Source organism: Boleophthalmus pectinirostris, unplaced genomic scaffold (genome assembly GCF_026225935.1).
Source record: "Boleophthalmus pectinirostris isolate CB_2022bp ecotype Guang Dong unplaced genomic scaffold, ASM2622593v1 HiC_scaffold_18, whole genome shotgun sequence".
NCBI lineage: Eukaryota > Metazoa > Chordata > Actinopteri > Gobiiformes > Gobiidae > Boleophthalmus > Boleophthalmus pectinirostris.
This window is the reverse complement of record NW_026571133.1, coordinates 43288458-43301178: the sequence shown is the minus strand read 5'-3', so window position 1 is coordinate 43301178 and position 12721 is coordinate 43288458. Positions and strand designations below refer to the sequence as shown.

Genomic DNA, 12721 nt, shown 5'->3' with positions numbered 1-12721 from the left:
CAAGTCTTCACCTCCACTCCTGAGCCCTCCTCCTCTCCCCTCTCCTCCCCTTCTTTATTAGTTGAAGTTATTTTCAGTCTGGCCAGTAGATGGCAGCAGAAAACAGAGGTAATCAGGTGTGTCTCAATCATTTAATTAGATTAATTAGAAGTGTGTAAACCAAACCAAACAAGGAATGTGAGGGAAAACAGAGACACTACTGGTGAGGAAATGAACCTGAAACATTAGTTTTTTAAGTTCAGTTAAAATAGGAATTTATTAAAAATTGTCTTATAATCAAATATTAAATTTATTTCATATAATCATTTAAAATTGTATAAAAAATTAGTTATATTTAGGATTCAAACTGATTGGTAAAATGATACTTTGGTTAAAATTGTAGCTATTTCAGTTAATATATAAAAGGTATATTATAAATAAATATTATAAACAAACATAAATAAATATTATATAAATATAGTAAATATTAAAACTGATGTATATTTATTAAAGTTTGAATAGATATATTACAAATGAACTTGTAAAATGTAAATTTAATTTCATTATGCATATTTGTTTGCTTTAAAGGTTTTCGACCTGCTACACTGCTACTGCTACTGCTACTGCTACCACAAATACTACTACTACTACTACTACTACTACTACTACTGCTACTGCTACTACTACTACTACTACTACTACTACTACTACTACTACTACTGTTACTATTACTACTACTACTGTTACTGTTACTACTACTACGACTACTACTACTACTGTTAATACTACTACTACTACTACTACTACTACTACTACTGCTGCTACTACTACTGCTCTTACTACTGGCACTACTGCTACTTATTACTACTACTACTACTACCACCACTACTACTACTACTGCTACCACTACCACTACTACTACTACTACTACTACTACGACTACTTACTACTACTACTACTTACGACTACTACTATTACTACTAACTACTACTACTAGTACTTACTACTACTGCTACTACTCCTACTACTACTACTACTATTACTACTACTACTACTACTACTACTACTACTACTACTACTACTGCTACTCAATTAGGCGTAAATATATGCTGCTGGAAAAGTAGTCAAATTACTAAAAAGTGATTTTAACAACTACAATTTATCTAAAAAGCGCCCACTTTTTGCGCAGTACTTCTCTTTTCCACAAGAGAACGCTGTTGTCTTCTGTGCCAACTTAGAGACGCGCCAACGTCCCCAGGACCTGAATTTAAAACTTCATATTGACCAACTTCCCAACGTCTCAGTGGTAAAAAAAAATCTCTTTACTTATCATTTCTGAATTTCAGTTTTTCCTCGTTCTGTCACGTTCCTCCTCACTCGTTGTTGATTTTAGGCTGTTTATTCGCGCCATGCTTTCTCTGTCCGCACTTTTCCACGGCAGTAATAACACGTCGCGCCGGTGCCAGTGGATGTCATGGCCACACCCCGCGCTTTGCCACTGAACACGTCCGACCAGTGATGAGTGCCGTGGGTGTGCCTGCGCCCTGCTCCCTCCGCGCCGCTCCTCTCTGCGCGCCCGTGGCTCCCAGAAGCGTGAGTCAGGTCCAGCGAGCGCGCACGGAGAAGGCAGCCCGAGAAGGAGCGCACATTCCCGGGGAGGATCGGAGCCCAAGTGTCCCTTACCTGGAAGTTTTGAGGTTTCGGAGGACGCGCGTAAAAATGGGGGACGTGGTTTCCTCGCATTTGGACGAGAGCAGGAGAGAGATGATCACAGGTAAGACGGGGTTATTCAAGTTTGAAATTCAGTCTCCAGGGATATTTAATTTAAAAAAAAAGAAAAAAAGAAAGAAAATAAAAGTTAAAAAAACCAAATAAATAAATAAATAATAATAATAATAAGAAGAAGAAGTGTGACTGTGTATAACCTTTTGTTACAGTTTTGGTGCCACTGTAGAAAATGTTTGTCTGTCTATATTAGGCTGCACAGTAATTTCCAATTAAAGTAAACTAAGTTTAAGTAAACTAGGACTAAACCAGACCCAAACAGGTCTAATCTAGGACTAAACCAAGTCCAAACCAGATCTAAACTAGGACTAAACCAGATCTGAACCAGAGAATTAATAATCGAAAATCATTGCTGTAGTATATTCCAATTACCACCAAATAATTGAGGACTAGATCAGGTCTAAACTAGGGAATAAAGCAAGTCCAAACCAGGTCTAATCCAGGACTAAAACAGGTCCAAACTCGGTCTAAACTAGGACTAACCCAGATCTAAACTAGGTCTTGAATTCATTGTAGAAAATAAATGCTAGAATTTATTCCAGTTACCACCAAGTTAGTAATTTAGGACTAAACCAGTTCCAAACCAGGTCCTAACTGGGATTAAAACAGGTCCAAACCAGGTCTAATCTGAGACTAAACCAGGTTCTAACTAGGATTAAAACAAGTCCAAACTAGATCTAATCTAGGACTAAACCAGGTCCAAACAAGGACCTAACTAGGATTAAAACAGGTGCAAACCAGGGTTAATCTAGGACTAAACCAGGTCTAATGTAGGACAAACCAGATTCAAACCAGGTCCTAACTAGGATTAAAACAGGTCCAAACCAGGTCTAATCTAGGATTTAACCAGATCTAAACCAGGTCTACACAACACCAGGAATTACTAGTAAACAATATTTGTCTGTAATATATTCCAGTTATTACAAATGTAAAGTAGGACTAAACCAGGGCCAAAATTAAAACTAGAATTACACCAAAAATAAACTTGACTTGACTTGTTGTCATGATATTAAAATGTCAAAATTTGATACTCATTACCGATTCCGATACCACAATGATAATAAGAAACACTCCTTTGTTTAGACAATAGAATGTGATTTTCAACATTAAACCGTAGTATTTGACTTTCTTTTCTATCCCCATGTGGCTTTATATCTGTGTGTGTGTGTGTCAGTGGTGCAGGTAGGTAGATCTGAATGTGACTTTTTTTAGAATCAACACCTGCTCAACTGAGTATACTAGTTTTAGTATCGGTTAGTATCTTCATTATTTGTACTTTCAATCCATCTGATAATTATCGTCCAAACCAAGACGTAAACTGTGATGATATCATAACAGAACTAAACCAGGTCTAAATCACGTTTGAATTCATCACTCATCTGTGTTTTATAGAAGCCACTACCAAAAACATGAACAAAATGTATTATTCATTGTTTTAATTGATTTAATTTGTAATTTAAGAATGAAAAGGTAAGCCAAATATGCACTTTTATGGTTCATTCTGAAGTAGAGTGACCAGACGTCCTTATTTACCCGGGACAGTCCCAGTTTTGAGCCCCGTGTCCCCTGTCCCAGCAGATTTATACAAAACCAGTGATTTGTCCCAGTATTTTTGACCATTTAACCATTTTTGATCCATGCTAACAGTAAAGAGAAGGATAAATTGTTATTTGTTTGAGTAAAAAACAAAAAAGCTTCTTAAAATTGGCAAAAACACAAAGAAAATATGACTATACTGACTCACATTAGTGCCGAGTGCGGAACAGTTTTCTTTAATTATGCTCGTTTAACAATTTTATTATTACCAACCAACACAAACAAGGGATATCCCCGTGTTTTATTTTGAAAATCCGGTCACACTATTCACTTTAATACAATAAAACAGGAATAATAAATAATTAAGATGCTCAGAATGCATAAGGAGAGTGAGGAATAACTTTGGACCACTGCGTTTATAAAGAACTAGTTTCACTTTTTAAGACGGTAAAAACGGGTAGATAACTTTAAAGAAAATAAAATTAAGTTAAAAGCTATTGTCATTCTAAGGTAGGCCGTAGACAATTGCACTGTTGCTGTGAATCATATGTTTAGTCACTTTGGGTGGCAGCCAAATAGTTGAAATGCGCACATCAGCTAAACAATAACATGACTTTATAAGGAAGCTGGGGCCTGGTACTCACCTCACTGTGCCCTCACAAATCCGTGCTTTAATAAATACAAAATACAAAAGTACGTATGATATGTTTTCATGTTTGTCTAATTCTAAATAGTACCTGTGGTTAGTGTTTATCCAAATTTTACGCCAGTTGAAGGAGCTTATATTAACTTCTGATGTGAGTTATAATGTTTCCTAGTCATAAACACACTTGGAGTTGTGTTTTGTTTTTGTTTTTTCACACATGTTTCACTTACAAACCCTGCATAATTAGGTTCATAATTCTCTCAAACTGAAAATACTCTGTTCCAATTTGTGATGTCATGCGGTGATACGGGAAGTGCCCTAATGTGTTTTTAAACTCCACACACCTTCGTTACAATCATTTGGATCATTTCAGCCCTAGAATTGCCAATTGTCTCTACTGAACTAAAGGTAAAATGTTGTTGTAGCTGTTAACTAAAACTACAGCTTCGTGACATCACAAGGTGGAACAGAGCATTTGGAGCTTTGGAGATGTAGACAGACTAATAATGCAGGGTTATTTAAACAAGTGTGAGTGAAACAAAACACAACTCCAGGTATGTTTTTGAGGATTTAACAACATTCTAGCTTGACTTAAAGCTCTAAAGAGTCAATTTTGTGTAATATAGGACTTTTAACCCTCTCAGGCTCAAATAAAATTTTAGTAACAGGACAAAATCAGATATTTGGGGAAAATGATCATATGGGGTAGTAATATACAATCCTGACTTTTTTTTGAGAGAAACCTTCACATGCAATGTGTTCTGGGATGCTGCAGATTTGCAGCATTGGTCCAGTGGTAAATTAACACTGAAGACTGAAAATGATATGAACACTAACTTTATGTGTTTACCACTTTTCTTAACACTGAAAACATAAAGCACAGTGTAACAGCTTTACAGTGGCAGAACAACATCACTTTTTCGTGTTGTGCTCCAAGAAACAATGTTTATCCTTTGTAAACAACAAAAGTACTTTGCACTTCTGGCAGGTCGTTTGTGTGGAGCTGTTCTTGTCCAGTCTGCATCGTCCACATTTATCAGCATGGATGGGAGAAAAGGCTCCTGAGTAAAAAAAAGCTCATAAAATATGGATTTAGAGTAAGTAGGTAATTGGCATTTAGTTGTTGCAAATCTGCAACGTCTGCCTGGATAGGGTTAAGTGGCAGTTTGTGAGAAAAGTTGAAAAGAAAACCACAAAAATACAGGAAGTATTGAGTTTTAATAGGAAAATCAACATAGAAAACTCATTCCAAAATGCAGAGACAATTCAGGCACAAGGAAGGCATTTTTCTGACAGTTCAAACCGTGATTTAACAAAATTACCGAGGTGTCATTAATTTTTATTTGTTAAATCATAATCACGGTTGCTAGATAACGGTTATGGAATTACCATTACAACGTACAGGATGTATAGATGCTCCCCGTTAGCCAGGCTGGCGCCACCTAGTGCCTCTGCTCAGTTTCATTTCTCTCCAGCAACTAGGTCAGGAATCAAAATACAATAGACAGTTTACAAAAACCCCAGAAGTGTGAGTTTGGGCACCAGCCAATCAGCGAAGAGCCAGACATTCTGTGTTGGCAATATGGTTGGGTGATATCCAAATTTCGATACCGTTAAAACCTTCACAGGATTTCTCCGGGGTATACAGTATTACTGTATTACCAAAATGTTTTAGTACGACTTTAGTAAGATATGAAACCACACTACTATACGGTCTGTGTGTATGACCTGCAGATTTGTAATCTCTGAAAAGTTTCACATGAACCATCTCCAACGCGATACACACACAGAACAGACTCACCATCAGTCGCACATCCTCTATCGCTGAAAGAACACACGTATTTCACTGAGTCATATCCTTTAGTCTGACAGAATCTGACGCATTAGCACAAAAGGAGCAAGCTGTTTTTATCAGCACTTTATAGTTTATGCAAATGAGTCATGTGGTTTTAAGTTTAGTTTCTTTAAAACATAAACAAATGTGCGACTGAAGCCAAAATGCTGGCAAATTGTAGAGGTACTAGTGTTTTATTTTTTGGGGGGGGGCCAACTCTCTTGCAGCCGGACTTGCCGTCTTGTCTTGGTCTCTCTTATGAGCGTCACGTGACAACAGAACGAAACTAAACGAACATCATCTCCCCACGCAGTTAAAAGAAACATTATAGATACTGTTAGTTTTAAATCATGATGGAATTAAATTGAAAATACAACCACACATTCATTTGTGCTGAGCAAACAAATGTAGGGATCAATAAATTATTATATTATATTAGGTCCTTATGCACTGCAGATTTTTTAATGATGGTAATGAAACTGACACTCTTGCTACTTTTTGTTACCCCAGGATACCGTAATACCATCCAACTCCACTTGTCAGCGATTCCCGAGATCGATGAGTTAAAGCCAAAACAAAGAGAATGTTTGGTGAATTTTATCAAGGGGACAAATGTTATTGTCCTTCTTCTTACGGGATTTGGAAAAAGCTTAATATACCAGTTAGCCTCATTAGCAGCGCGTTATATATGTCACGACCAAATAGCAGCAATTTGTTAAATAAAAAAAGTACCTACCTACCATCTAGCGAACGAATCCTAATGCTGTGAGGTCAGACGGTTTCCACTAAGTGAAACCAGCTCATGAATCAGAAAGAATAATCACTCTCCAAATCACCAACATTTTAAAATAGAAAACAAGAAGGAAGATTTTCAGTAAAATCTTCAATATCCAGTACATACAGTAGGTGAAAAACACACAGTTCCACCTTGTGATGTCATGTGGTAATCCAGTGTGTTTTTAAACTCCACACACCTTCACTAGACTCATTTCGATCATTTGAACCCTAGAAACAAAACACAACTTCAGGTAAATCCGTGTATCATTTGTTCATTTGTTTTTCAAAATAAAACCAAAACTAAGAACATGAAAAAAAAAAAAGATTTTCTTTATTATTTGTCTCCAAAACCAAACTGGAAAAACAAATAAAAGTTTTTTTTTGTTTTTTTTTTCAGTTTTTCAGTTCGATTTTGTGTTTAAATGAATAATGGAAAAAATGGATAATGACCGTTGCCCATTTATGTGACTTAAACTGCGATGCCGGACTGAATGAGGACTGAACCAGGACTAAACCAGGTCTAAACTGGTCTCAGTCCTAGTCTGGTTCTGGTCTCAGTCATAAACCAGCACTAAAGCAGGACTAAACCAGGACAGAACCAGGAGTGTCGGGACGGACCCGGAGGTGTGCCTGGGTGATTAGGAAACCGGGACCAGATAGGAACCAGACCAGGACTGAGAGCAGTTTTAGTCCTGTTTTAGTCCTGTTTTAGTCCTGTTTTAGTTGTGGTTTAGTCGCGGTTCAGTCTGTACGCAGCGCAAAAGTCCGGCATTGCAGATTAAGTCACGTAAACGGGAAACGGCCGTTATCCGTTTTTTCCATTATTCATTTAAACACAAAATCGAAAACTGAAAAAATGTATCATTATCCGCTTTTGCATTTTGATTTTGGAGACAAATAAATGAAGAAAGTAGTTGTTTTTTCATTTTCTTATTTTTGGTTTTATTTTGAAAAACGAATGAACGAATGATACATGGATTAAGGTCTGTTTTTGATGAGGTAACAACATTGTAAGTCACATGAATCCATTTTGTGCAATATTAGAATGTTTTGAAATGAAAATACGTGGTCTAACCTGTCCGTCCTGGTCTAGACATAGTAAATCCATATGAATGATTACAAGCAGCAAATACTGTAATTAAATAGGTGTGTGTGATATATTTAAATGAGTCTTTTATTACATCACTGATGAAGTAACTTTACAGGGGCGGGTCCTCTGACGGGTCCTGTCCTGTGATTGGTTAAACTCACCTGTCACTCACTCGGAGCAGGGTAGAGGCGGACCACTGGGACTTTCATGACACTGGACACAACAAAAGGAGATTCAAACATTAGAGCTGTGTCAATATTTACGGACAGTAGAGCTGGTTCTTATTTACAAAACATCAATTCACCTTTTCCTCGTATTGAAAGATTTTTATTCTTCTTTAATGCAAAAAAAAAAAAGTCTCCTGTCTGCTCCAAATTAAGAGGGTTGTCAAAAGTAAAGCCACATGGGAATAGAAAAGAAAGTGCTACGGTTTAATGTTGAAAAGAGGGTTCCCACGGTCATAGAAATCCTGGAAAAGTCATGGGCATTGAAAATGTAATTTCCCAGGCCTGGAAAAGTCATGGAATTTTGTAAATTTAATGAAAATTTAGAATTTTGGTATCTCTTTCAAACAACTACAGTGTTCTGTTAAGTTCTCATGAGACTATTCTGGCTATTCTGATTATTTCTGAACGTCTGCGTCTTTTGTTTAAAACAGACGACAATAAATGCACTGACAGGATTTTAAATGTTCAAAAACTATAATCCCAAACCATAAGGTGAGTGGAAAGAGTTAACATTTCAGGTGCCGTAAAGTCATGGAAAATTCACTTTAGGTCATGAAAAAGCCATGGACAAGTTTTGAAATTTCAGAGTGAGAATTCTGAAAAATCACTTTATATTGTCAAAATAGAATGTGTTTTTTCTTATCACCGTAGTATCAAAATTAGGGGTGTGCAAAAATATCAAAATATCGATATATTGTATCATTTAATGTGATGATACAGTATCAATATCGTGGGCTGCTGTATCGATACATCACCAAGAGTAGTTTTTGGTATATTTTGCTAAATTATTTTATTACAGCGCTACAGTTTTGTTACATGTTTATAGGAAGGAAACTCGTTTATGCAACACATTTGACATTTTCACTGTTTTGATGATTAAAATGGGCATTTTTTATATTAACTTTGCACAGGAAACAGTTTAACAAAGACTTTTAGAATCACAGTCATGATTTAGCCATTATTTTTTATTGAACCGTATCAAATCGATTTGAAATATATCGTGTTGAATCAAAAGTGCACTGTATCGAGATATGTATTGTATCACGGTCTATGTATCGAAGTATGTATCGTATCGGCAACTTCTTAATGATACCCAGCCCTAATGGAAATTGATTTTGAGTCTATTCCTCGGTATTAGAATCGTGGAAACACTACAAAACTACAGGCTTTTACTGACAGAGGACTGGCTGGACCTCTTCACAACAAACATCTAAGCCTGATTAATAGAGCAGCCCTACCTATTGCACCGCACAAAGCAACAGTCGTCTTTGAGAATGGAACAATGGCATAATTATAGAGAGGAATGTCGAAAATGCGAATCAGTCATCCGCGATTGTCATTAGTGTACAGTTTAAAATGCCCAGGTAATATTACACGTTTATCTGATCTGTGTTATAATGTTGATTCCTCGTCACAAACAGAGCTGGAGTCATGTTTTGTCACATTCACACGTGTTTAACAGTTCTTCTCTCAAACAGAAAACACTCTCTTCCACCTTGTGATGTCATGTGGTAATACAGGAAGTGTTCCAGTGTGTTTTTAAACTCCACACACCTTCACAAGAATCATCTGGATAATTTCAGCCCTGGAATTGCCGATCTCTACTGAAATACAGGTAAAGGGGCGCTGTTATTACCTGTACCATTTCATGACATCACAAGGTGGAACAGAGCATTTGGAACTGTGGAGAGTTACATAACAAAACACAACTCCAGGTCTGTATTTGAGGAGGTAACAACATTATAACATGGGGTTATATTGATAAAAAAATTATAAAAAATCAAATTAATTACAGGCTTTGTAATGAGTTCATCTGAATTGCCGGTAGTCACATAACAATATTTGCCCCAAAAGCAACATTTATTTTATGTAAATTAATTTTTGTGGATGACTTGATCAAATAATACACACAGACACTTTTAAACTCAAGCACTTTTAATGTCTGGAAAAATGTCTTGAAAAAATAGTAGACAAAAGCCCAGACAGACTCTTCTGTGACGCTGTTTAAATCCAGGCTCAAAACATTTCTGTTTAACTGTGCATATAACTGAAAGGTTTTCATTCCGCACTCTTCTCTCTAATTTATGTCTCTCTTTTTTAATTTTAATCTTCATGATTATTTATGTTTTGATTTGTTTTTATTATGATTTTAATGTATTTCTTATTCTGTAAAGCACTTTGAATTACTTTGTGTACGGATTGTGCTATACAAATAAACTTGCCTTGCCTTTCGATAAGTACAACCTGGGGACGTGTGATAATTTGTAAATTACCACCCCACGTCTGTGTTACTTGCAGTGCATTCGTATGGGATAAGCGAAGTGCGTAAATTACTCTGTTTTACTGATATTACGACTGGATAAGTCGTAACATCAGCTATAAAAATAGGAAGGGCAGTTAGTATAAAGGCGACTGGACCAGGACTAGACCAGGACTAAACCAGGTCTAAACCAGGACTGGATCAGGACTGGACTGGGACTAGACCAGGACTGGTACAGAACTGGACCGGGACTGATCCAGGACTGGTATAGAACTGAATCGAGACTAAACCAGGACTTAACCAGGACTAAACCAGTGTCGATCTAGCGGCCGAGGTGCGCGGATCGCTCCCCTCCCCCGGTTCTCAGTGTCGATCTAGCGGGCACTAGACCAACCTTAACAAATGCTTAATAAAGCATAATTAATAATTCTTCACTTTAGAAAAGCTCTCAGAAAGACTTAACTCACAGATAACAGCTGCCTGAATGATCATTGCATTAAATTATTAGAAAATCATTCTCTCATAGTTTACTAATCATTAATAAATGCTCAAATTTGTACTTAAATATGCATTTGCAAATATGCAAATGGTGAGTTCATGAGTAATTAAGTAAGAAATACTTATGAGTAACTATTTACAGCACAGGCAAATCAAGTGCAAGCTAAGTGCTAATTAAGGTAGTAATTAAGTAGTTACTAAGCATGAATCATTATTAATTAAGTCTTTGTTCATGCTTTATTAAGGCTAAATAAGGTGTAGTTATTATAAAGTGTTACCAAAAGTTCCTTACTGCTTGCTGCTCCACATGTCATCCGGCCCATCATCCTGCGAGAATTGACTTCTTGGACCTCTTCCTGTTGCTGCAGATCGGTTTACATATAGTGCGACACGGGGCCGTATTAGAATTTGCCCCTAAAAAGCTCAAAACTGCTAATCAAAATTTCTACCGCAGCCTCCATATTCAGGCCGGAAAGAGATAGAAAAGGGGCAAGGCAATTACCACAACAAATACTGAGATGCAGATTCGCACGGGACAAGTATTATCACCGGACGTCTGTGTTTGGTGAAATATAGTAGGTCATTTACGGCGTAATTTTTACTTTACAAATTACAGACATGGCACATTTGCACGTTATTAAGATCTCAGGAATCCTTCGCAATTATTACAATTCACCAAAGGTCCACAGGTTATACTAATCCTGTGCGAATAGGGCTAAAGGTAAGGTCCCTGTCCAAAACTGAAGAGACTAAAGTTAAACTGCCAGTTCACTCTAAGTTGTGACCTTCTGAACGTAGTGTATGTCTTGCAAAAGTTTTTCTGCAGTAAACAACGCCTTTGTCAATACTTCTATCAGGTCGTTTTTGAATAGAAAAGTATCATCCAGCAGACCCAGAGTGCTTTCATACTCCACTGTTGTAGTTGGAACTGTGTGCGTCAGTATAATTGCCGTACGACGACATGGTCATGGTGCACTGACAAACGTTCCGCATTGTTAATATTTTTAATGCATTATTTTCTTTGTAATGAATTCATGATAATTAACGCATTAATGTCCCACCCCTAGTTATAATTTACAATAAGAGTCGTGCTTAGTCATGCTTTTACTTTTGGAGTAAAATTACATTCTGTGGCTTTCATTGTGTTTGAGAAAGTTTCTTAGGAGATTATATTTGCTTTAAAAACCCATGAAAAGTCAAAAAGGATTAAACACTGACGAGATTTCGGCCTCGATATGTAAATGGAGAGTTTCAATCTAATCAGACGCAGTGACAGATCTGCTTTAGAATCTCAGAGTTTCAGTTTGTTTTGTCTGACACACGTAAACTCCGACTGCTGTGTTTGTTGTCACACAGTATGCAGACAGGAGTGGTGACAGTTGTAGTAACAGTAGTACTGACAGTAGTATTAACTGTGGTATTGGAGTACTGGTGACAGGAGGTGTGTTTAGAATGTGAGACAGTCCAGTAACATACACGTCCGGACCTCACCCGGACCACACTGACAGCTGTACACCAGGTCAGAATGATAGGGCCACTGTGGGGACATAAATATTATCTGACTAAATATACTGTATTTTTTAAAGTTGTCAGGAAGGGCCATGAATCTATAGTCTATGTAAAAAAAAACTGGATAAGGCATTCAGTCGCTGTCCCGGCTTGAGAACGATTGGTGGCCCCTCCGTTGGTACTCGTGTTCAGCTGACCGGGCATCTACAGCTTTCACAAAGGTCGGATTTTGTAGGGATTCTTTTCTATTTTCACAACATAAACTTTCAAAAAAATGTTAATCCTTCAAGCGTCTAAAACTTAACTTTACAGGAAGGCTTTACCCCATATTGAGGAAGTAATGCAGAAGAGAAAATTATTTTTGGCCAAAATCTGGGACATCCCCGGTTTGGAGTTGTTGATAATAATATAGTTTTGAGTGATTAATTAAGGAAAATTGTTCTGACCTCAGCCCATTCATGATTTATTTATGACTAACATGTGAGTCAGTATACTGTTTTTTCGGACTACAAGTCGCTCTGGAGTATAAGTCACACCAGCAAAAAATGTGTAATGAAGAAAAAAAAAAACATATATAAGT

The 12721-nt window shown here is 37.0% G+C and overlaps 1 protein-coding gene across 1 annotated transcript in view; it reads left to right on the top strand.

Moving 5' to 3' along the window:
• The first annotated feature begins 1167 nt into the window (after nucleotides 1-1167).
• Nucleotides 1168-12721, top strand: part of LOC129408880 (protein Niban 2-like) — a 33884-nt gene continuing 22330 nt past the window's right edge. The window contains exons 1-2 of the mRNA XM_055153212.1: nucleotides 1168-1285; nucleotides 1373-1753. Of these exons, the coding sequence (XP_055009187.1) occupies nucleotides 1498-1753 (256 nt within the window). The 5' untranslated portion in view covers nucleotides 1168-1285; nucleotides 1373-1497. The remainder of the gene's footprint in view (nucleotides 1286-1372; nucleotides 1754-12721) is intronic.